The sequence below is a fragment of the Canis lupus genome, chromosome 1, assembly GCF_011100685.1.
Source record: "Canis lupus familiaris isolate Mischka breed German Shepherd chromosome 1, alternate assembly UU_Cfam_GSD_1.0, whole genome shotgun sequence".
NCBI classification, from domain to species: domain Eukaryota; kingdom Metazoa; phylum Chordata; class Mammalia; order Carnivora; family Canidae; genus Canis; species Canis lupus.
The window spans coordinates 39,657,947-39,682,787 of record NC_049222.1 but is presented as its reverse complement, the minus strand read 5'-3'; the positions used below and the strand labels follow the sequence as shown (position 1 = coordinate 39,682,787).

General features: G+C 39.1%; 1 protein-coding gene across 4 annotated transcripts in view; it reads right to left on the bottom strand.

Annotated features, from left to right (window-relative positions):
* The window catches only part of SASH1 (SAM and SH3 domain containing 1), a 314,530-nt gene that overhangs the window by 54,411 nt on the left and 235,278 nt on the right, over nucleotides 1-24,841 (bottom strand). For 3 of the 4 annotated variants that reach the window (XM_038526301.1, XM_038526300.1, XM_038526299.1), the window contains exons 5-9: nucleotides 23,761-23,801; nucleotides 21,425-21,511; nucleotides 19,166-19,219; nucleotides 18,716-18,828; nucleotides 10,967-11,068 (exon numbers count right to left, since the gene is read on the bottom strand). In XM_038526301.1, the coding sequence (XP_038382229.1) occupies nucleotides 10,967-11,068; nucleotides 18,716-18,828; nucleotides 19,166-19,219; nucleotides 21,425-21,511; nucleotides 23,761-23,801 (397 nt within the window). The remainder of the gene's footprint in view (nucleotides 1-10,966; nucleotides 11,069-18,715; nucleotides 18,829-19,165; nucleotides 19,220-21,424; nucleotides 21,512-23,760; nucleotides 23,802-24,841) is intronic. The other variant, XM_038526298.1, reaches the window with a different exon arrangement.

Here is a 24,841-nt window from a genome sequence, read left to right as displayed (position 1 = left end):
GTCACACATCCGGCTTCCTGCTCCACGGGGAGTCTGTCTCTCCCTCTCCTACTCTCTTGTTTGTGCTCTCTCTTTCTCTGTCAAATAAATAAATAGGGATCCCTGGGTGGCGCAGCGGTTTAGCGCCTGCCTTTGGCCCAGGGCGCGATCCTGGAGACCCAGGATCGAATCCCACGTCGGGCTCCCGGTGCATGGAGCCTGCTTCTCCCTCTGCCTATGTCTCTGTCTCTCTCTCTCTCTGTATCTATCATAAACAAATAAAAATTAAAATAAATAAATAAATAAATAAATAAATAAATAAATAAATAAATAAAATCTTAAAACGGAATTTGGTTGTATTAAAATATTGCTTTCCAAATGAGTGTCATTCATTGTCTGATGACTGACTATAGTGCTAAGAGTTTTTTTTAAAGATTTATTTATTCATTTTACAGAGAGAGCAGGGGGAGGGGCAGAGGGAGACAGAGAATCCTCAAGCAGACTCCCCACTGAATATGGAGCCTGATATGGGACTCAATCCTGGGATTCCAAGATCATGATCTCAGCCAAAATCAAGAGTTGGACACTTAACCAAATGAGCCACCCAGGTGTCCCAGGAGTTTTTATAAAATAAGTAACTGGTAACTTAAGATTCAAATGGATTCGAAACAAAATGATGGGTAGCCTATGACTTCAATAATTTGGCTTAAGCTAGAGGTGGCGGCCCTTGATCCAGATCCTACTCTTGAACCACAGTAAAGGCCGGGATCTTTCTAACACATCCATTATATAAGATTTGGCATTAGGGCAAATGATTCAAGGAGGAATTAACATGTGATAAATCTCATTAAACAAGTGATGGAAATCCTCTCTTACTCCAATCTCCCTGAGGTTACTTCTAAAAGCAAAATAAAAACTGGTGATGAAAATCCAAATGCCAATCCTTACCCCAGATTACATTACAAATGTATTTACTTAGATACAATCAGCTAGCAGGGGAAATGTGGTACATCCTGTTTGGTATTCATGTATCGGGTTGGACAAATCAAATTGCCATTTTTATAAGTCAAAAGCTTAACTCCAGTTTCAATGACTCAACCTAATGAAAGAAACAACAGACCAGAATGTAACCAAAAGCTACCTTAAAATTTAAAAGTGTTAAAAAAAATAGGTTCCCTCAGATTATATAGTACCTGGCTATTTTGTCATTATTTATTTCTGTTCATGTGGCCCTGATATGTTCTAAGGAGGGTCTGCAGGCAGCAAACTCAACTTTCTGTAACTATACAGACTGGCAAAAATAGAGATGTGCCTGGTTAATCTGCTGGGTACAAAGAGCCACATCCCCAGTGACCTTGGGGCCTGCCACAAGAGTGCTCTCCACCATGACAGGCACAGAAGCCCATGCCCACACACTCAGTGAGACTACCACCTCATAGCACAGCATGGCCCTAGGTAATTTCAGCACAATTAACTGTTTATTCTTCCCAAACAGTAATCCCAAAGTACAACATGATGAAAGATATCATATTGGACCCACCCCTGAACCCACTTACAGAATAACACCTTCTGAAACAGAAGATAAACTGATGATGTGTTTGGTAAAAGCATAGCTAAGTAAACATACACTAGCTGTATTCAGCTTGTTCTGACAACACAAGCCTATCTGCTGCACTACATCATCCTTTGCTAGCATGTTAATGACATGTACAAAAAAAAAAAAAGCACTTTCATGGGGGGGTCAAGTATTTTAAGAGTAACAGTTAATGGAAAGGTAAAAGATCTAAACATAAAGTAATAGAAAGTGACATTCACTGGGTATTTACTTTGTGCCATTTAATTCTTGCAACACCTGTATGGGATAGATATTCTTGTGCCTGCTTTCCAGATAAGAAAGCAGAGGCTCAAATTGATGAAACAACTTTCCCACAGATGCGGAGCTAATAGGTGGTACAGCTATATCTGAACCTAAAGACTGCATTCAATTTAACCAGCTCCTTACCATAAGGACTCTGGGCAAAGGCAAGCACCTGGCTTTCCCAAGGGCAGAACCTCCTTCTGGGCTAACTTTGTTAACAGAGGATGATCTTTAGGCACTCTCAGCAAATATACGCCTCAAACTTTGGCTCCTGTCCCAGGGAGAAGCCTGGGGACGAGAGGGTGGTGTGGAATCAATGACAAGAAGTCCTCTAAACAATGCTTCTTGGTCAGCTTACATGCAGTTAGAACAAAATTCATCTTTCTCAAGAGACTGCACTATGCACCTTGTTCCAATGGACTGATTTTTGTCTCCTGGACTCAGTATAAGCTGCAGGTCTAAAGAATCATTACTTTTACCCTTCTAAAGAGAATTTTAATATGTTCCTGTCATTTTTAGTTTCAAAATCACCTTTACTGAAATTAAGAGTAGTATTTCTTCCTGTACCTTCCCAAATAAAAAAGAAATTTACAGAAAGTAAATTTCCATAAAAGTCTGAGTAATCATCTGAAGGCTTCAAGTATGCGTTAAAAGACAAGAATCAATAAAAGTTATTTTTAACATAGTTACATTTAGAAAGATTTAGAAAAGTGGTCATTATTCTGGTACATAGCATGGTATAAAGAATTGTTGATTATGTGTCCCATGGATGCAGGGTATAAATGCCCTCTGGTAAATTATTGGTGGCCATATTTCTCTTTCTCCTGGCCATAATACAAGTCAAATGAGCAAAGCGCTTATGTTTAAGAAATAAAGAGCTGAAGCACACATCCAACCATCCCATGTTCAAGCCCAGCTAATATAACCATTAAAGCTTCAACGAGCAGAACCATCTTCTAGCCACAAATCAAAAGTTACCTTGCCAATCAGAATTCTATAAAGCTGAAACTCTTAGTATATTAAGATTATGAAAAAACATTCTCTAGAAAAAGATTTACGAAGAAAAACTATAAACACCATTAAAAGCAAACAGTTTAGGGGCACCTGGGTGGCTGTCAGTTGAGTGTTTGACTCTTGATTTCAGCTTAGGTCATGATCTCAGGGTCATGAGACTGTGCCCTGTGTTGGGCTCCATGCTGGGTGTGGAGTCTGCTTAAGATTCTCTCTCCCTCTGCCCCTCCCCCTACTCCCTCTCAAAATAAATAAATAGACAGATAGATAGATAAACAAACAAGCAAACAGTTTATCCAGAAATATAAGTTATTTTTATATGCTTGGAATCTACCTCTCTTAAATTTCCTTGTTAAAACCAATATAGGAGACAGTATAAGGAAGTCGACCATTTTCACAGAAAACCTTTCCTGTACCTATAATGCCAACTCTCATTTTGTGGTATATGTGAATCTTCACACAATTTATGCATCCAAAAAATATTCACTCAGAGTCAGCAAATACGAATATTGTGTTTTTTGTAATTGCTAGGAGTATCTATAAGTGGGAGAAAATTTTGTAAATTCATCATGCGCTATCATTAAAAAAAAGTCTTCTTATGGGGTTAGATTTCCCCAAATGAGGAAGCTAAGATATTGATTTATATTTTCTTCTAACACCTTTGAAATATAAAAATAAAACTTTTCATAAATTTTAACTTACACACCTTGTCTAGAAGCTCACCCTAGTAAAGGAAACATATTCAAAATAAACACATCAAGATAGCCAATTAAAAAAAAAAAATCTGGTTCAACTCATAATGCCAGACTCTAAAAAGAGCATCAATAAATGGACACCCCTTAAATGAGGACAGGTCAGTTTGTTGGTGAAGGCACACCATGTGCACAACTCTGTTCTCCTGTCACATTATATATTAAGTGATTAAATTGTTAGCCTTTTCTTTGGCCATAATAGAAATCAAACCATTCACCGCAAGAACCATTTAATAAAGTAACTTTGTGGAATGCCTTCTTGGCTTTCTGCACATTATCTTTTAGGAAGTTCTAGTTTAGACCAAGGCTGTGGCAATTTCTCCTTTCAAAATATCAGACCTGAATCCTCCGGCTCTAAGTAAGGCAGGTGAAACAACTCTGAAAAGCTAGTAAAACCTGTCTGGGCAGCAAGGGACAAGTTTACAGTTTACAATTTTAGGAAGTCCCAAAAAGATGTAATGGTCTTGCCTTATGTGAACCAAAACATTTCATAATATGGGAATATTTTAGTTGAGACCTTGGAAGTCCTCAATTAAGGAAACACTTAAAATAGTATTTTGAAAGAAGTCGAAGAAGTGACCACTTGACATTGTGTCTCTGTTGCCCAAAATCTGGGACATAATTCAACCCATGGCTCTCTGTTCTTCAAACCAGTTGGTGGCAAAATATATTCAGAGCTAGAAATGAAGACTATGAAGAGATGCACAGGTGGATGTAAGGTGTTACTATACCTCAGCTCTAACATTAGAGCATTCCTTGCATAAATCCTTCCCAGCTAAGTTTCCCCAAATGTAGAAGATCAATTATAAAATGATGGTTTGCGTTACAAAATAACTCGCTTCACAAAACATTTCACCATAGTTGCTTCATCCTAGAGAGGAGCTCCAGATACAGAAACCTAATTCCAATTTTTTTCTGGAACACATTTTGTATCAAGTGAAACACACAAATGGGACCAAAATAAATGTCTACAATGGACTCTGAGAGCTCCTCCAGCACCTTATTATCCTTGTTGTTGCTTTAATTTTTCTTTAACATCATATATTTTTAGAAATAACTTAAGCCACATCATAATTAAACAATTTACAGTTTGACATTTTTGGAAAGATGTTTCACTGAAAGCATTTTCATTAATATTTAAGAACCGAACACAGATCACCAACTGTTACCTATGAATCTTGTAGGAACATAAAAAGTATGATTTAAGAAAACTTACCCCTGGAGTAAAAAAACTAAAAAACCCCAGGAGGATGGAGAGCAAATTTCACTAAACGTTTTTTTAACCAGGAGGTAAATTGAACCTCAAGGCATAAAGTTGAAAGCTTAAAATGAGAACCCTTACAACCTTCCCCCTGCAGGAGGCAAAGAAAAACAAAATTTGTCAAAATAAAATTAAAATAAATGTTCAGATATTTAACAAGGAGTCAAGTTAAGTGCTCAATCAGAAATTTTTTAAAAAAACTCTAACACTCACAACAGAAGTTTATTATTAATGAGAAACAGCAGTGAACACATTCTCCTCTGGCAAAAAGAAAGCTATTTTTCACTTCCCCTGGTAACTATCTTTAGTACTTTACATTCTTGGAAACCAGGAATGTGAATATGGATTTATTGTGAGGCAACACGCAATTATCTAATGTCAGTTATGGGGGTAGGACAGTCTATGAAATCAATGCAAATGAAATCCTAAAGCACGACAGGCATCAATATAGGCATTGAGGTCTCCTGACAAAGGGCTTGTGATCCCTGAAACTTTCATGGCCTGGACATTCCCGACTACGGCCAGTGAGCTATTTACATCTCAGTATGGAAAAGAATCAATAGAAAACTGAAAAGCCCTGGCCCTCGCACAAAAGATAATCAAAGTGCCTAACCCACAGCGGCTCGAGTAAGGACACAGTGGGAATTATCTGAAATTAATTACTCTGCTATCAGGCCAATGTAGCATAATTGAGAAGGACTATTTTGGATGGAGTTTCTTGCTGAGTCTCCATAAAAACATAGGACAGGCTAAGGTAGGGGTAAGAGGGGCGAGTGTCACATACATTAGGACTGCAATCAAGTTCAAGCCAATTTCAATGCCAACGGTGGTCAGCTATAGGAATGAACACCATGACTGGAAATGGGTGTGGGTTGTTTGCACAAAGCCAACTAGCAAAATATGCAGAATAAGTAACACCGCTTCAAAAAACTCCCATTGCTGAACGGTCTGTCTTCACTTACATCTCTAAGCAAAGAGTCACTTTGGAGCTTCTGGAAGATCGTACTGGAAATGGAGGGTGCATATGGTATTCCTGGCCCTTCATCCCACAAGAACAGGCTGAGTTTATTTTTGAGTCATTTATGAAGAAATGGTTTGCTAAGAAACTAATAAATGTCAGTGTGTATATGACATCTCAAGTCTGTGTGAGCACATGTTGGAGTGATTTTAACCTCTGCACTGCTGGGTAAACTGTTGGGGCAGGGTCTGTCTCTCCTGCTCCTTTACCTGTGTAACTTGACGATCTAGCACTAAGCCTGATATACAGCAAGCACTTGGTAGATGTCTCCTCACTGAACAGAAATGCTCAAGGGAATGAATGTCCAACTTCTACAAAGTACCCATTTTACTCTGATAATTTATACCAAGCTAATGGTTCTGACTTACTGTCTGAAGGGGGTAATAACTAACAAACGAATACCTAATAATGCTTTCTGAGCAGCTCATTCAAAACTACTACAGTACTCAATTTATATTAACACTCTCTAAATGAGACAAACCTCTTTCCCTGCTGTCTGAGTGTGTGAGGTTTTTACGGCAGTCCTGTTTTTCTGACTGCATGGTCTTATAACCTCCCCCTTGACTCAAATGCTATTAATCAGGACAATGTATCGTGAGTTTGATACTAAAGGACCCACTATGGACAATTGGGTCTTTGTGTTCTCAAGTTGGGTTTGAATCACATCAGTTCTGAGTTACTGTATTTATTCTTCACAATTCTTTAGGTTCATGATTTACATTTATATTATGCTAGTCTTTAGAACTAGGGGATAAGAGACCCAAAAAGGCACATTGAAATCCATGAACACAGTTCTTTTGATCATCTCATAGTCCCAGCACAAAATGGTGGCTAGCATATGATACATTTATTATTATAAAGGAGAACATCTCAGTCTCTCACACAAAAGCAAACCAACCAGGGCTTTCAAATTAACAATCCCCTAGGGGTTTTTTTGTTGCTGTTGTTGTTTGTTTTTATAGCTGAAATGGAAATCCGATGCTTGACTCAGGAAATGAAGGACAAGAAGATAGTGGGAGGCTTATATTTACTTTTGATAAGCCATCACCTGTTGTTTAGATGCAAAGAAGGTGTAAAGACAGAGGCTGTGATTGTAGGACATGAAACATGCTCTTTGAACAGCCAAGAAAGATGAGCATTTAAATACAACGTTGTCCACTAAATATTTCTTGAACATGCCATATGGGACGCCGGGGTGGCTCAGCGCTTGAGCATCTGCCTTCGGTTCAGGCGTGATTCCAGGATCTGGGATCGAGTCCCACATCGGGTTCCTTGTAGGGAGTCTCCTTCTCCCTCTGCCTGTCTCTCTGCATCTCTCTCTCTCTCTCTCTCTCTCTGTGTCTCATGAATAAATAAATAAAAATCTTAAAAAAAAAAAAGAACATGCCATATGAACTAGACACTGAGTTAGATACTCACTGGAGACACAAAGATAAGATGATAAGATAGCATGCCTTTCTTGCTCAAGAGCTCATGATTCCCAAGCAGGCTAAAATGTGTACAATTAATTCTGATACTCCAGGATAACTGTCAGGTTTCATGTACAGAGCTAGTTTAACAGAGCCCAGAATAAGAAGTAATAAAATACACTTAAGGAGGCTGTAGGAAGTTTCAGAGGGGATGGCAGTTGGACTTTATCTTGAAGGACACCTAGAATTTTACCTTGAAAAATCTGGAAGCAGATTTAATGCATGAATTAAAGAAGAGTGTATGAAAATACAAAATATGTTCAGTAACATAGGCGGGGTCCAATGGGGATGGAATGGAGGCTATTAGGGGTGGGGGGTGGCAGAGGAGAGCACAGATATTGATTAAACCCAGATTGCAAAGTATCTTGAGTGTGCCAAAATGTTTGGTATTTATCTTACAGAACTGTAAAGACATCAGGCTTTTTGGAAACAGGAGATCCAAGAAAAAAGGTATGTTCTGGAGAGATGACTACCTGTCCACAGCATGGACAAAAGGAGACAAGAAGCTCAAGACACGGAGGTAGAGTTGCTTCCAGATTTTTTTTTTTTTAAGATTTTGTTTCTTTATTTCAGAGAGAGAAAGAGAAAGAAAGAGAGAGAGAAAGAGAGAGGGAGAAAAAACACACATGTGCACATGAGCGTGAGCAGGGGGAGAGGGAGAGGGAGAAGGAGACTCCCTTCCTGAGGAGAGATCCTGACTCAGGGCTCAATCCCAGGACTTGGGATCATGACCGGAGCCGAAGGCAGACACTTAACCAACTGAGCCACCCAGGTGCCCCTGTTCTAGATTTTAAGGAAGAAATAACCTAACAAATAAAACAACTACATAATAAATGAAAACAGATAACTCCCTCCATTCTCATTCCATGCAGTTGGATGATGGCATCAAAAAATATCTGCTTGAAACTTTCAAATCTAATTCCCACAATCCCTGTGGAACTCCTAGAAAGCACTGTTTGGTCACATTAAAATAGCATGAAAAATAAAAGTCATCCAAATTGGAAAAGAAGTAAAATGGTCTCTGTTCACAGATGACACAATCTCCTATGAAGAAAACCCTGAAGATTCCACCACACAAAAACTATTAGAGAGAAGAAATGAATTCAGCAAAGTTGCAGGACACAAAATCAACATGTAAAAATCAGTTCCATTTTTATATCTTAGCAATGAACAATGTGAAAAAGAAAACAATTTCACTTATAATAGCTTCAAAAATGATAAAATATTTGGAAATAAACTTAACTAAGGAGGTAAGACATGTACACTGAAAATTACAAAACCCTGCTGAAAGAAATTAAAGAAGACATAAAGAAATAAAAAGATACCCATGTACATGGATTGAAAGAACTTTATATATATATATTTCTAAGATTTTATTTATTTATTCATGAGAGACAGAGAGAGAGAGAGAGGCAGAGACACAGGCAGAGGGAGAAGCAGGCTCCATGCAGGGAGCCTGACGTGGGACTCGATCCTGGGTCTCCAGGATCAGGCCCTGGGCTGAAGGCGGTGCTAAACCGCTGAACCACCTGGGCTGCCCAGAACTTTATATTATTAAGATGACAGTACTATCCAAATCAACTACAGATCCATTGCAATCCCTATCAAAATCTCACAGCATCTTTTGCAGAAATAGAAAAGCCCATCTTAAAATTCACATGAAATCTACAAAGGATTTGAATGGCTAAAACAAGCTGAAAAAGAAGAACCAAATTAGAGGCCTCACATGTCTTGATTTCAAAACTTACTACAAAGCTACATTAATCAAAACAGTGTAATACCTACAAAGGACAGACATATAAACCAATGGAATAAGAGAGCCCAGAAATAAAACCTAGCATATATGGTCAATTAATTCTTGAAAATTATGCCAAGACCATTCAATGAGGACAGAACAGTCTTTTCAACAAATAGTTCTGGGAAAACAGGGTATCTATCTGCAAAAGAATGAAGTTGGAAGCATATGTTATATAGCATATATAAACATAAACTTACAATGGGTCAAAGACCTAAAATTATGAGCTGAAACTATAAAACTCTTAAAAAGAGGAGAAAATCCTTATGATATCAGATTAGGCTATGATTTCTTGGATATGACACCAAAAGCACAGGGAACAAAAGCAAATGTAAATTGGACTTCAAACTTAAAAAAAAAAAAAACAACCCAAAACTTCTTTGTGTCAAAACATATTATCAAGAAAGTAAAAAGGAAACCCTAAAAATCAAAGAAACTATTTATAAATCAGGCATCTGATAAGGGGTTAATAGCCAGAATATACAAAGAACTCCTACAACTCAATAACCAAAAATAAAGCAACCCAATTCAAGAATGAACAAGGACTTGAATAGTGATATAAGGAAGATATATATTATTAGTCATTAGAGAAATGCAAAACAAAGTCACAATGAGACACCATTTTATACCCATTAGGATGGCTCTTAACAAAAAATGAGGAAATTACAAGTGTTGGTGAGAGTGAGTTTGACACTAAAGGACCCACTAAGGACAACTGGGTCTTTGTGTTCTCAAGTTGGGTTTGAATCACATCAGTCCTGAGTTACTGTATTTATTCTTTACAATTCTTTAGGTTCATGATTTACATTTATATTATGCTAGTCTTTAGAACCAGGGGATAAAATACCCAAAAAGGCACACTGCAATCCATGAACACAGTTCTTTTGATTATCTCATAGTCTAAGCACAAAATGGTGGCTAGCATATGATACATTTATTAAGAGTAACATCTCAATCTCTCACACACATTCCCACATTGCTGTAAAAAATGTGCAATGATGCAGCCACACTGGAAAACAGAAGAATGGCTCCTTAAAAAAGTAAACATATAATTAACTTGTGATCTAGAAATTCTAATTCTAGATGCATACTGGAAATAATTGAAAGCAAGACTTAAACAGATATTCATATACAAATTTTTGCAGCAGCATTGTTTACAACAGTCAAAAGATAAAAACACCCAAATGTCAATCAACATAAATGGATACACAAAATGTGGTATATCCATTTGGTAGAATATTATTCATCCTTAAAAAGGAATAAAGTTCTGACATATGCTGCAAAAATAAAATATAATGCTACTATATATATATAATGCTACATGTAATAAGCCAGAGAAGGACAAATATTGTATGGTTTTAATGTACATAAAGGACCTAGAATAGTCAAATTTCATAGAGCTTGAAAGTAGAATGGTGGCTTCCTGAACTTAAGGAAGGGGAGTTACTGTTTAATGGTTATGGAATTTCTGTTTTGGATGCTAAGAAAGTTCTGGAAGTGGATTTTGGTGATGATGGCACAGCAATGTGGATGTGCTTAATGCCACTGAACTGAATATTAACTGAACTTAAAAATGCTTATAAGATTAAATTTTAAGTTACATAGAATTTACCACAATTAAAAAAAAAAAACAGGAATGAATAGCACTATTTTGACTGCAGATAAGTCTATCAAGTAAAGAAAACCAAGTAACGTGTCAGAAGAAACCCTTCTTTTCAGATCCAGGTAGGAGCTTAGTTATGGAAAGAAGTCCAAAGGCAGAAGTTGGCTAAAATCTACTTTGTAGTAGGAGCAGTCAAGATGCTCAGAGACAGCAAACTTACATTGCAGTTTGACGAGCCATCGAATGTTGGGTAAGAACCGTCTGGCCAGTCGGCAGGGTCCAAGGCTGCTGACTGCCGGTGCTGGGCCTCATACTCCTTGAGCTACAACAAGAGAAAATGAAAGATTGACGTGGGAATAATGGCCAGGGCTGCCTACCAGGCAGCAGAGAGAATGCTCTGGGCACCTTCTTCATGCCACTGTTGGGGACTCAGTGCCAGTCAAAGATGAGGTTCCCCAAACTGAAAGGAAGACACATGCCCTGTCCTGTAATTTTTCATCTACATCCAACTGACAGACACAACAGATTCTTCATAGTCTTTGTTCCAAAAAGAACCTTGATTTTTCCCTCAAAGGTCCTCCAGCCTCAACACTCATCTATTCCAGTTCACTTATAAATTCAAAAACAGAAACTGTCTGTAGGTTGGCCTCTCTTTGTAGAAGACACAATGTGGTAGACCACAGACATTTTAGTGAAACAAAGGTGGTAGCTTGAAACTAAGAGTTCTAGACTGCTTCAAGTCACCTATTCAATGTTATCGCCTAACAAACATAATGGGCTTTATTGGGAACCCTCGTGAATGACAGGAAAATAAGAAGCTATCTGGAATATGTTCAGAGACATCTAAAGTTTGGTTTTAGAAACTAGGTTTCTACTCTCTGAAATAGACAAGTGAAACATTATAGGACATTGGTAAATTTAAGAGAACAGAAAGATCTTTTAGAATGGCAAATATAAGAAGTTCCAGGTGTGTTCTCATAAAACATGTAGAAATTTAGCTCTGCAACATAATACAATTAAGTTGCCATTGTATTAAAATTCTGTTATAAAGCAACTTTTAGATAGGAATTTAAGACACCAATTAAACCATGTTCCATAAATCAAGACACCAAAAGCCAGAAATGATCTGACCTAACAGGAGATGGTATGAAGATTGTTCTCAACCATTGGAGCTATGTGGAAATGGCAAAACCACCATGCTGACAATATCCCTTTAGGGAAAAGCAACTTTTCGAAGTACCACTTCTACCATAAAATTTTTTTCTGCACATAATGTATGACTGGAGACAGACTGGGGTAGGCAGACAGGATTGATTAATGTGTAAGAGCTTGGCTGCAGAACCAAGTATCAACCAGGAACCCTTGGGCAAATTACTTAACTCCTCTGTGCCTCATTTCCTCTACCTGGAAAACGGGGGTGATGATAAACTGTCTCATAGAACTTTTACCAGAGTTACATAAGATAACACAACAAAACTGCTTAGCACACTGTACCCATGCAACAGATGCATTACAAGCATGGTATTACCACCAGCCTTGTGGTTTCAGATAAAAGAGAGCTCAAAGTTCACATCAACACCAGGTGTTTGAACTTTTGCTATTTGCTAATTTCATTTTAATCTTTCCAGTGCACTAGGGGCATTAACATTGTTCTAATCTTAATCGTACATTTAAGTTATGTATGAGAGGGCGGCCCCGGTGGCAGTGGCGCAGCAGTTTAGCGCCACCTGCAGCTGGGGGCATGGATCCTGGAGTCCCAGGATTGAGTTCCACCTCAGGCTCTCTGCATGGAGCCTGCTTCTCCCTCTGCCTGTGTCTCTGCCTCTCTCTCTGTGTGTCTCTATGAGTAAATAAAATATTTAAAAAATAAAAAATATAAATAAGTAAATAAATAAGTAAATAAATAAATAAATAAATAAAGTTATGTATGAGAATGCCCTTTCCTTCCAAATATATTGGTTTCTGAAATGCTACATTTTCCCTGCATGACTGAAATAGCTGCCAGCTGAAAAACAGGGTTATCATTTGTTTTCTCTGAGTCTCTAGCATACTTTTATATTCAACCTTAGGCCCAACTCCTAGCAGTCACTAAATAAGCTTCATCTTCAATGAAAACAAAATAAATTCCTAATTAGTCAATCATAACAGATTTAATGTTTTTCTTCTTTTATCTGTCCATGTCCTTCATTTACTCTGGGGTCTAAGAATATGTGTGCTTCCTCAGAGAGAGATTCAAATTTGTGTTCTACCCAAATTTACTTTTTTTCTTAATTTTCTATTTTAAAAATTTTATGTTTTTTTTTAATTTTATGTTTTCAAGTTATAAAACAGGATCTCTAAAAAGAGGTTTAAGTGCATTTTACAGGGAAAAAAATCCAACCTAGTTATTATTTATATAATTACATTTTTATATTCTACTTTGCTTCTAAAGAAGCTTTTACTTAAATATAATTTCATGGAAGAAAGACAGTTGATGATTTCATTTGAGAACTTAGATCTTTTAAAGCAAATGTACAGCTTTAAAACAATGACAGAAGTTTTAAAGTGTGTGTGTGTGTGTGTGTGTCTCAGGAAGAAATACTCTTTCCACATCCTATTTTCTCTAGTCTCATAGTTTTCTCATACTTTTAAGTCTAGGACAGGATTCCTGGAGGGATGGCCATCCTTAGTAGGTTAATGCTTACTCTATTTTAAAGACCTTTGAATGAGATCCTAAAATGTTTCCCATTTATACAAGAAAAGAACATTTGTACTATATCTAATCTAAATCCCCTCCAGCTCCAAGTTAAAATCATTTCCTTTTATTTTGTCCTCAGTAGAGATTAAAACAAAATAAAACACTCTTCAGTATATCCTGAAGATATGTTGTTTAATAATCCTTCATATACTTGAAGATAGTGATTAAGTTCTTTTCTGTTTCTTCTCTGAGATTAAATCCTTTCCAATTTTCACCCATGGGCCTATTTAAAAAAAAAACAAACGACAATCATTTCATTGTTCTCCTATGGACTCTCTCCATGAGCCTCTCTAGTTGTCCAAATCTCTGTGATTAATGCACAGTAGCTGCTGTAAGGAAAACAATTTAATAATACACATAGGTTTCCAGTTCCTAATCATGTACTCTGCTATACCAGATGCTCAGACTCCGTTCACAAAACTGTTCACCAAGTGCCCAGTGACTGTGCATTTGGGCTACACCCTGCTCTGGAGAACTATCCATGGTTGACAGTTGTTTTCCAGAGATGCCTAGACAGCTGCCTCCTCCTCCTCAATCAGCTTTAAGCTTCTTTTTCTCTGGCAGGACAACTCTACAGTTCAATTCACCTTTCAGAGCTTCCTACTCCCTATGGGATCAGCCTAAGGCTAGATTTCTCCTTAAATTGCATCTCTGTCCAGCTTTTTCCTCTGGCTCTCCTGCTCCCTTCCCTCACTTAGCAGCAGTCAAGTCAGTGACAATCATCAAGTACCTTTAAAAAACTAAAACTAAAACTAAAAAAAAACTTTAATTGACTTTATTTTGGACTTTCACACAGGTATGACCTTATGGAACTAGACATATATTTATCAGATGGATAAATATGTAATATTTAGTAATTAGATCAAGTTACATGAGTAGTCTTTTATATTCATAATTATATTTTAGGAAATATGATTATCAAATCACGGTCATAGATCCCCCTCAATTTCCTAGAGATAGTATTTCCCGTTAAAATGTCAAAGGACGTATTTTTCTACAACATAGCTTCATCACGACTCAGCACCGTCATACCAAAACTGTAGAGTTCTCTTTTAGCCAAAGCTTTATTTTTTTTTATTTTATTTTTTTTAGCCAAAGCTTTAAACCTGAGTTTATTCCCTACCCACCCATCCTCACTCATACGCCACAAAAATCACCCAGATAAATAACCTGTGGCTTTCAAGTATCTCACAGGTCTTCCAAACCTTGCAGAACTAGCCCAAGATCTAACTTACTTGCCTGAGCTTACCTGTCAAGAGCTATGTATGCTCTTAAAATTACCATTTGGAAATTGTGTTACATAGAATATCCCAATGACCTAAATCGCCCTAAACAATTTTTTTTTACTAATAAGCTTGACTTCCTTAAAGTACATGTAGTAAGTATCCATCATAAAACTATTAGAAAATGTGTGAAATGCCATTAGATTTGATGAAACTGTTCAGTTAACAAAATATAAAAATCTTAAGTTATGCTGTCTTTTTTTCAAGCTGTTGTCTTTTTAAATTACACACTCAAAGAAAATACAGAGGTGTTTTGTAAAGTTCATTCCCTTCAGATGCCTTTTTTTTTTTTTTTTTTGCAGCTTATGGTAGTGTTTCACATATTAATTCCTTGTAGCCTTTTTCATTTTGATCTCTGTTTGTATCAATAACTGGGTTTTCAGGTGTGTGAATCATGGCTGTACACTTCCCAGAGGGAAAATACCCATCAATGAGATGAAATTCATATAAACAAAGCACAATGGACCAAATCATCTTTGACATCAGACAAAATTTTCTGCAATACAAGGATGTATTGAGGGATACTCCCAGCTCCAAGAGGCACACAGGCAAATTTCTCTCCTGCTACTGGGTTGTCCTGTCAGGAGTAAAGTTCAGATGTTCTACCCGTGGATCTTTAAGTATCTGATTGACAGCAGGAAAACATACATCTGATGTTCTGAAGGACATTCTCAGCATGATCATTATAGGAGGTCCAAGTCTTAAGAGTGTATGTATGTGTGTGTGTGTACATACATACATGATTCAATAAAATCATATATATATGATTCAATAAAATACAGTAATCCATTAGCCTTGGAACAAATTATCCTTAATAAATGTTTTAAAATACAAAGGCCTATGTCCTTTAGAAAATTCGTTTTACCATGAAGTAGAGAAAACAAAGACATAAATCTTAAGTATAAATGAAGTTGGAGGAAACTACAAATATTTGCAAATACATATCTTCTTTAAAAAGTGCTTCTTTTCATTAAATCATAATGTTTATAATGTGAATAGCTGTTCATTATTTATTCATGAGAGACACAGAGAGGGGTGAGAGAGAGATGACACAGGCAGGGGGAGAAGCAGGCTCCATGCAGGGAGCCTGAGATGGAACTCGATCCCAGGTCTCCAGGATCAGGCCCTGGGCTGAAGGTGGTGCTAAACCGCTGAACCATCCAGGCTTCCCGAGACCACTTTGTTGAATACTGTGAAAAGGGACTTTAAATCTACCTGCTGGGGGCAGCCCGAGTGTGTGTGTGTGTGTGTGCGTGTGTGTGTGTGTGTGTATATTCAAGTAAATTTAGATCCCTGAGCTGGTCAAAAAAGGGGAAGATCCTTTCCACAGACTGTTTTCTGCTCTAAATAACATTTTTCATGAAGTGTTTTGTCTCTGGCCAAAGAAACAGCCCATCTAGGCACTAGTAGCTGAAGATGTAGGCTGCCCTGCCAAGAACAGGCCAAAAGGCTTCCCTGCCACTTCATCATCTGCCAAAGGACACCCATATTTGTGTGTAGAATCTAGTAGAGTTTAGAGAATGTAATCAATTTTGTTCTTCAATCTGTGTTTCTGAATTGCCTTACAGAAAATATTCTTGATCTCTTGATGAGCTCTGTCCTAAAACTAGGCAAGGCAGCCCCACTGGGAATAGACAGATTGCACTATTAAAGCCTCCACCCAAATGCACACACAGCTGTGCCACCTTCTTGTGGAGTTAACTTCTAATTTCCTTTCTGTATGAATAATGGCTAGCTGTAAAAATGACCAACTCAGAAGGAGCTTCAAGCTAATTTTTTTTCTCCCCAACTTTGAAAATATTCCTTTCTTTTCAATTATAGGAATGTGCTACCACCTAAAACTATGTTAAGGCCACTTCTCATATTTTCTTCTGTTTCATGAAAACTGGGTTAGGTACATCACATGCAATTCTCTTCCCAAACACAAGTATAGTCAGATGACTGTAGACTTCTTTTGCATTCTGATCTTCATCTGTGCTTTTTAAAAAAGCAGTGCAGCAGCATGCATCGCTCCCCAGAAGGTAAGTACACGTCTTGCCTACCACAGTAAAACTAAATACATGTCCATGTTCCTCACATGTATTTTATAGGCATTCAGCTGGACTTCTCCCAAAATGCTAAGCCATGTTCAAGAAATGGAACTGGAGAGAAAATGTATGGTGGGCTTTTCGTCTCTGCTGGCAGCTGGGCCAGGTGGCCAAAGGTGTGATGGAGCAGGGAGACCAGGTTGAGAGAGAAGGTGGATCAGCAACAAGGACAGGAGGCTGCCACCTGTCATCTGCTCCATGGCTGGCCCAGCACTACTTTGGTCCACCAGAGACACTGCGGGCCAAGATGATTTCTATTCCTTCAAGTCGACAGAGCAAGAGAAGTGGGTAGATGGGCATCTGGAGATGGCCTTGGCCCTCAGGCCTCCAACTAAACCCAGTCCCATCTCTCACTCCCATCAAGTGCTTTATTCCTCTCAGGTTGTCTCAAGAATAAATTAAACTTTTTGCTCCTTAAACTACTCTAAACTAGGTTTAGAGTCAGGTATATGAAACTAAATTGAATGTGCTTGTTGTCATGGTTTCAAGGTTTCAGATCTTTAAGATTCTATTTAATGGTAAAGTCATAACTCATTCAATGATTCCTTAGGGATTTTAGAGTTTTCACTTGTTTCTAAACCAGCCTGATTTATGACTCATCTACACAGAACCAAACCAGCTATTCTAAGTGGAAACCCAAGAATCCATCAGGCAGTTTGTTGGGCAACAACCAAGCAGGAAATCCCTTAATAATTGCTATCTCTCCATCATAAACGCTATACCAGTGCCCTAAGGGTTAATTAGGCTTCTTTTAGTAATTGATTTAACTGAGAGCAAGAAATATGACTCGCTATGATGAATACCTACTTAGAAAGGAAAGCAAGCAAAATTTTAAGGTATACCTAAAGCTTAAATTTTAAATTATTCAAAGTGTAGTCTGTGACAGCATTTTATAGAACTGATGTTTACAATGGTTGTACTATAAGTTTAACTTTTTTATTTGATAATTTTTATCATTATTATATTCTTATAAATCTTTTTACAAGGCTTGTGTATTTTGCAATGGCATTCAGAGAGTCATTTTCCTCATTAACATGGTCCACAGCTCAAAAATATTTGCCGTTCATTCATTCGGTAGTCACTGAATACGGAATTTAAAACTCACAACATGGAAAGCTTATATTAAGTAAATAGAATGGAATCAGTATTTTATCTGATAACATAGGTATTCAATGACCACTAAAGTATCATCAAAATACTACTTTAAATAATATGTTCCTGGGCAGCCCCAGTGGCTCAGCGGTTTAGTTCTGCCTTCAGCCCAGGATCTGATCCTGGAGACCTGGGATAGAGTTCCCATGTCAGGCTCCCTGCATGGAGCCTGCTTCTCCCTCTGCCTGTGTCTCTGCCTCTCTCTTTCTCTCTCTCTCATGAATAAATAAAATCTTAAATAAACAAACAAACAAACAAATAAAATGTTTCTATACGCCTTGAGGTCCCCATTTTAGTCCACAAGAGCACATTACCATAGACCGGATGGCTTATAAACAACAGAGATTCCACAGTTCTGGAGGCTGGGAAGTCCAAGATCAAGGAGCTGGCAAGATTTAGTGTGTGGTGAGGACCTGCTTCTGGTTCACTGACTGCCATCTTCTCATGGTGAGTCCTCAGTGGCAGAAGGGGTGTGGGAGCTCCCTGGGGCCTCTTTTACAAGCTCACTTATTCCATTTGCGAGGGTTCCACCTTTAAAACCTAAGCATCTCCAAAGGCCTTACCTCCAAGTAACACTGCATTGGGCATTAGAATTTAATACATGGATTGGGGCAGGGGGGACACAAACAATCTATGGCGACTCTCCAAACATTTTTCCATGTAAGAGGGTCAAGTGCTCACAAATGTAAACCAAGTAACCATGCACTTACCCTTGCAAGTGCTTCTTCAATAGTGATCATCTTCTCCTTGACCATCATCATCAGCTGAATCCGTTCCTCATCACTCATTGTTATCTCACTTGCAACATAGCCCACATCTTCTCCTAGAGATTGAAGACAAAAGACAGGAGTGAAAAAAAGGAAGATAAAACAGAATGCTAATCCTCAAAGGTCATCATTCAGGACTAGAGAAGGAGATAGTTCAGGGGCAATGTCCAGCATCGCACGTTACCGATGAAGCAACAGGAGCAGTAATGGGTTGTTTTTCAGGAAGCCAAAGATCCCATCTTATTGAGAAATAGGTTCTGAGAACATACGGATGTTACCATAGAAACAAATCCTTCAAAATGATCAGAGCCTTTGTGATGGAGGGTCTAGTGGAAGAGTTTTGGAAGAAAGCTGACAGGAAATCTGATACTTCAGACTAATTTAAAGACCCACCTAGAGCAGACAAGCATTCCAAGGCTCCTTCGGCTGATGGTCTTCTGTGTCCTTCTATTTCAAATATGAACAAGAAAAAAATCTTTTTCAGGAGTGGGAGGGACCCCTTTTTCAAAACACAGAACTTTAAGGTCACAGAGTCACCTGCAGAACAAGACCTGGAGGCTGGTGAGATCCTAGATTCCTAAGAAGCTGTTTGGTGTTCCTTAGAGTATATGTGCAAATAAACAAAATGATAGGTAAGAAGCATTTAGAGTTCATTGGAAGGAAGGAAAGTTTTGGCATATATACATTGGGAAGTTCTGGCATATATACACATACGCCATATTTGAAGATATATGCCATATATGCTGTGTGTGTGTGTTCATATATATATACACACATATATCTGAAAGTTCTGCCATAAATAGGTATCCGAACTATGAGGGGAACTCAAATTCCTATTCAAAAATGAAGGCAGCTGGGGGTGCCTGGGCAACTGACTGGGGGCTCAGTCAGTTAAGTGTCCAACTCTTGGTTTTGGCTCAGGTCACCATCTCAGGGTCATGAGATCAAGCTCCGTGTCAGGCTCTGGGCTGGGCATGGAACCTGCTTAAGATTCTCTCTCTCCCTCTGTCCCTCCCCCTTTTCCTCTAAAAACAAAACAAAACTTAAGGCAACCAGAACTGCTGAGGAAAAGAGAATTCCCCTACTAGGATCCTTCAAAAATGCTTTCCAGCAGAGCAAACAGATTGCCGTTGTCTGTAATATATGTGAGCCACATTCACCTGTGTGCCTTTGGTGAGCACATAGGGAAGGATACGTCCACGGAAGTGGACTGTCATGCACAGACTGGGAATCAACCCACATTCTTGTTCCTCATCTTTCTCCTGCCCTATCTTTCTCATACATACTTTACCAGCGTCGGTGTCACTAGGATGCTTGGCCATGGCTACATCTGCCCTTGGTGCCGAAGGACAGCAAAAGAGTCTGGCTGCAGACTTGTAGGAACCCACTGAAGTCAGGGCCTACGCTAGAATTCATATTCCCCTGTGTTTCCCTATCTCATTTCCATTCTATAATCAATCAGTCCAGAAATAAGACTCAAGTTTCCTTCGCCACTCATCTACTTGTCTGGGAAGAATAATAGTGTGTGCTGGGTGAGGAGACAAGCCTGCTGGTTTGATTCATTTTACTATCTGCGTCACCTCTGAGGGTGGAGGGAGCGATGGGGAGCTGGTTGGGTTTAAAAAAAAAAAAAAATCCACATGAGTCAGTTAACTGTTGGCTTCTTCCCTCCATCCCTTTCTCTCTTTCTTCTTCCCTTTCTTTCTAATATTTAGAAAGACTTTGTTAGGATCCAAGATTTTCTTTGAATCACAAGTGCTCTTGGCTGTGTACCAAAAGGAAAAAACTGGGAATGCTTAAGAATCATAACTTTAAACCAGGACAACTGAAATAACCCCAGTGAACGTTGCTGGGGTCCCAGCATGCACACTCTCCTTGTCCACGTTTCTCATTTCCACATGTATGAATAACAGGAGAAGCATTCTGAACAGGATAGGACACTACAATTTTGTGAAAGAAAACAAACAGCGTCACTGGTGAGCGACTAAAACTCTTCATCTCGTGATAACCTCATTCAGCTGGATTGGAATCGAGAAGTAGCTTTGTTGCTGTTTCCTCTCTGAATACTGGGGAAACATAAATTACATAACTAGGCCTCGAAGGGATGACATATTTACTTACTATATAAACAACAACAAAGACCCAGCCAAAAGAAGGGCAGGACTCCCTGCACAAAGCAGCCCGGGCAAATTCCCATGATGTCAGACCATTAGACAGAGTCTCCAGGGGCAACAGCCTGTAACTGTCCCTGCCACAGAAAAGCATCAAAAGTTCAGAAGATTGCAAAGGCCCCAAGTGGCGGGACAGGGGGATGAGTCCAAAACTAACAAATGCTATGACTTCCTAGACCCTTTTAGGATAGATCTTGGCGAGTAACAACCTTTCTGAGGTTGGTGTGACTGAGAAAACAAAAGATTGGGTCTTTGCCGTCAGATCTATGAAAAAGGAGGACCTGCCAACTCTCCTCATTGGGTTTTCTTTGATTAAAAAACAAAACAAAACAAAAACAAATAACACCACTGGGATGAAGTCTTAAAGTCATGATAGGAACGCCAGGAGATTCGACTGGCTGCCTTCGGCGGGATTAGTGGCACAGGCTTCTCAACACTGAGAGCTAAAGGAGCCTACTGTCTGCCAGCTGTGTCACAGTACCTTTGGACGTCTGTCTCATTATTCCTTTCTGGTTCTTTCGGAAGTTCTGCCAGAAGTACTTATTTTTCTTCTTCCAATCTCCTTTTCCTTTAAAAATGAAAGGAAAAAAAAAAAAAAAGAAAGGCACAAGCAATAAATTCATTAATAACAAAAGTAGCCTCTTCTTTACAATTCAAAGCTTCTAAGGATACTTTGATTTCACAAAAAAAGTTTTCTTCTTTCTGTTTGTGAAAGACTTGGAAATAGCCTAAAAAGTCATTTAAAAGAAATGCAAATTTCCTAGCAGCCAGTAAGGGTGCAGTGGGGGTTAAGATGAGAAATAAACATCAAAAAAGGCAAAACACACAATCGTCTATTCGCTTTGATGTTGTTTGACTGCTACGTCTAATTTGGCCTCGTCTAGTCTTGCGGTGGCCTCGCCCCCTCTGGTCTCAGCCGCAATTATTCCAACGAAACCACGGATAGGATACTTTGAGAAGCGAACTTTGTTTTGTCGTTACCCCTGTGGCTGACCTCCCCTTGATTGCCTGCTGTCGTGCCAGGTTTAAAGAAGGTGACAGAATGGCTGGTGTGTCCTGGGTGTACCAGCCAGCCGACGGAGCCAGCCCAGGAGCTGTTTCCCTAGGGTGTCGGGCTTGCTCAGGGACAGCTTTAGCACAGGCAGGGTGCAGAGAGGGCATGCCCACCTCTCCGGCATTCGGGCTACTTGGTGAGCCACTACCTGCAGCTTACACAGGTATGATGATAAGGAAAGCAGACTGCTAGCCTGCTGTGACATCTCCCAAGTGAGCCCCCTTGTCTCTCCCATCACCCTCCCTCCCCCGACTGTTCAGGGGACAGTCTGTTTCACTTGTCTTCGGGTGAAAACAAGCTCACTGCCGTAGCTAGACACCTGTAGTGTCTGCTAGGGTTCTGATCATCGCTGACATCTAATGCCTTCTAAAAAGCAAAAAGAAGGGAAGAGAGGAAGTAAAATAAAAGAATCGAGTAGCCCTTTATTTAAAAATGAAACGCAGCAGCAGCTCTCATGTAGACGTGGCACACTCAAAGCAGCAGCTTTGTCACTGTCACCATTTGGTGTCTGGTTGCTCTGTGGCCACTGGAAAACAGGACCCAGGAGTGTAAGGCACTGTTGGGTTTGCACAGTCTAGACTGGTGGTGCCAGGCAATGCGGCACAACACAGACGCGTGGAGACTCCTGTCCACGGGGCTCCCAGGCTCAAAAAGGCACCATGTGTCAAAACAAGATGCCCTCATTTAAGTGCTGACAAGCCCCGGAGCTCTGGAATAAGGCCCACCCCAGCTTCGCTGAGACTTCCTATGTACTCAGAATCTTGCAGGGGAGTGTGAGGGCACCTACTGCTTTTCAGCTAAACACAGCAGCAAATAGCCATAAGAAGGGAAAGCAGAAGTAGGATTATCACTTACTCCACCTTTCTCTTGGATAATTGCAACATATTTCTTTTGCTGGAAGCTATACTCCTCACTTTCCTCTATTTTAACGTTTCTGAAATGGAGGTGCTAACTAAAAAATAAATAGTAGCGAACATTTATTGGGCACTTACCATGCCCAGGCACCTTGCTATCTAATGGCTTATCTCACTTAATACATGCAACGCACAGGATGCGTTATTGTTCCCATTTAGTGGATGACAAAACTGAGGCTTTGGAGGCAAATGACTTGCCCAAAGCCATAACCACTGAGGAGTTGGAATCCTGATTCAAATCCAAATCAAAACCTGGTTTGAGCACTTATGCTCCTAATCCCCAAACCTTGCCCAACTGCCAGACATGAAGAGAAAAGATGTCACTAAATCAAGACAGGATTTTGTAATCAAGGAAACGTGAAATATATAACACTTTAATTGTGCAGTCTTTGATTCAAAAGTTCCAAATCAAAGGATTTATCCTAAGGCCATGATCAGAGAAAGGCTCAAGGATTTCTAGGATAGCATCAATTCTCTGAGAGCAAAAAATTAGAAACAAATGTCCAGCAAAAGAAGAGGCAGTTGATTAAATTGTGGCCCATCCAATATGATGGAATATTATAGACTTAAAAATTTTTACTGTAATCAATGTGGGAAAATGCTCAGCACACATTCTATTGAAAAAATTTATAAAATAATATGCAGAGTATGATCCCAACTGTTTTTTAAAAAAGAGCCACATAAATACATGTGGGAAAAAAAAGAGAGGAGAGGTAGGTATCAAAATCTTAACAGTGTTTCTTTCTGGGTGCAAAGATTCTTTGTGGTTTTTGTCTTTTTCACAACTTATATGTTCTATAAAGCATTAAGATAATTTTAAGGCATTAAACCAAGAAAAGGAGTACTAACCTACAGAGCCGTCCTCTGAGTTGGACTTAGGAAGAGTGTTCCTAGAAAAGAAAAACAAGTGTGATTACCAGGGAAGCCTTGCCTTTGTGGGAGGACAAAAACTCCCAACTAGTCTGACCTGGCATCAATACCACTTAGCAGAGCCAGGGAGATTCTGATAGGGTATTTACCACTGGCCTTATCTAGCCAGCTGCTGCCTTTCTAGAAATATACTCATGAACCATTTGTCAGTATTTACTGAAGACTCACTCCAGGGTAAGACCTCCATTAAATGAGGGTAACAAATTTCACTGGATGATCACCGGATGATCCACTTCTGTGAACTATTAACCACATGTGAAGTTATTGCCATCGAAAAGTCTCTTGTGTAAGTGGGAAAGAGCAGATAAGAATAGAGACCCAGCACCACAAATGCCAGCCACTGAGGTCAGCAGGTGAGTATAGTGGTTAGCTGCAGAAGTGTAGGAAATAAGATGCTCCAAATTGAGGGGGCAGGTGGTATGCAGCTCCTGCAGTGGATTGCTGACAATCCACAGGCATGCTATCTGCCTTGCTAGAGCTACCTATATACAAAGAGAAGCCAGGAAATCTGCTTTTTAAAAAACAAACAAACAAACAACAACAACAACAAAAAAAAAAAAACAAAAGAAAAATAGCTCCACATTTGTAAGTAATGGCAAATAATTCAATGTTTTTTTAAAATGTGTCCAAGTTAATCAATGCATGTCTGGGCACCAAATTTGGCCATACCCTACCCTATTCTGGCTGCTAGTTTGTGACAAATACAGACAAATCCAAATAACTTGAAACACGAACACAACCCAAAACCAAATTAATTAAATGTTTCCCTAGAAAACACAAAGACAAACACCAACTTCAGGTAAGAAGGAAAGAAAACAAAGAAAGTCAAAACTAACTCTCAAAATGGTCAGAGTAGAGGTGGAGCACAGTCTTTCACTGGGTCAATCCAAAGCCTAGAGGCTAAGTTGGGTGTCCACTGCTGACAAGGAAAACCGGGAAGAAGGAATCTGCTTTGGGACAGAAGCACAGATACTCAGGGTGTTTACACCTGAATCCTCAC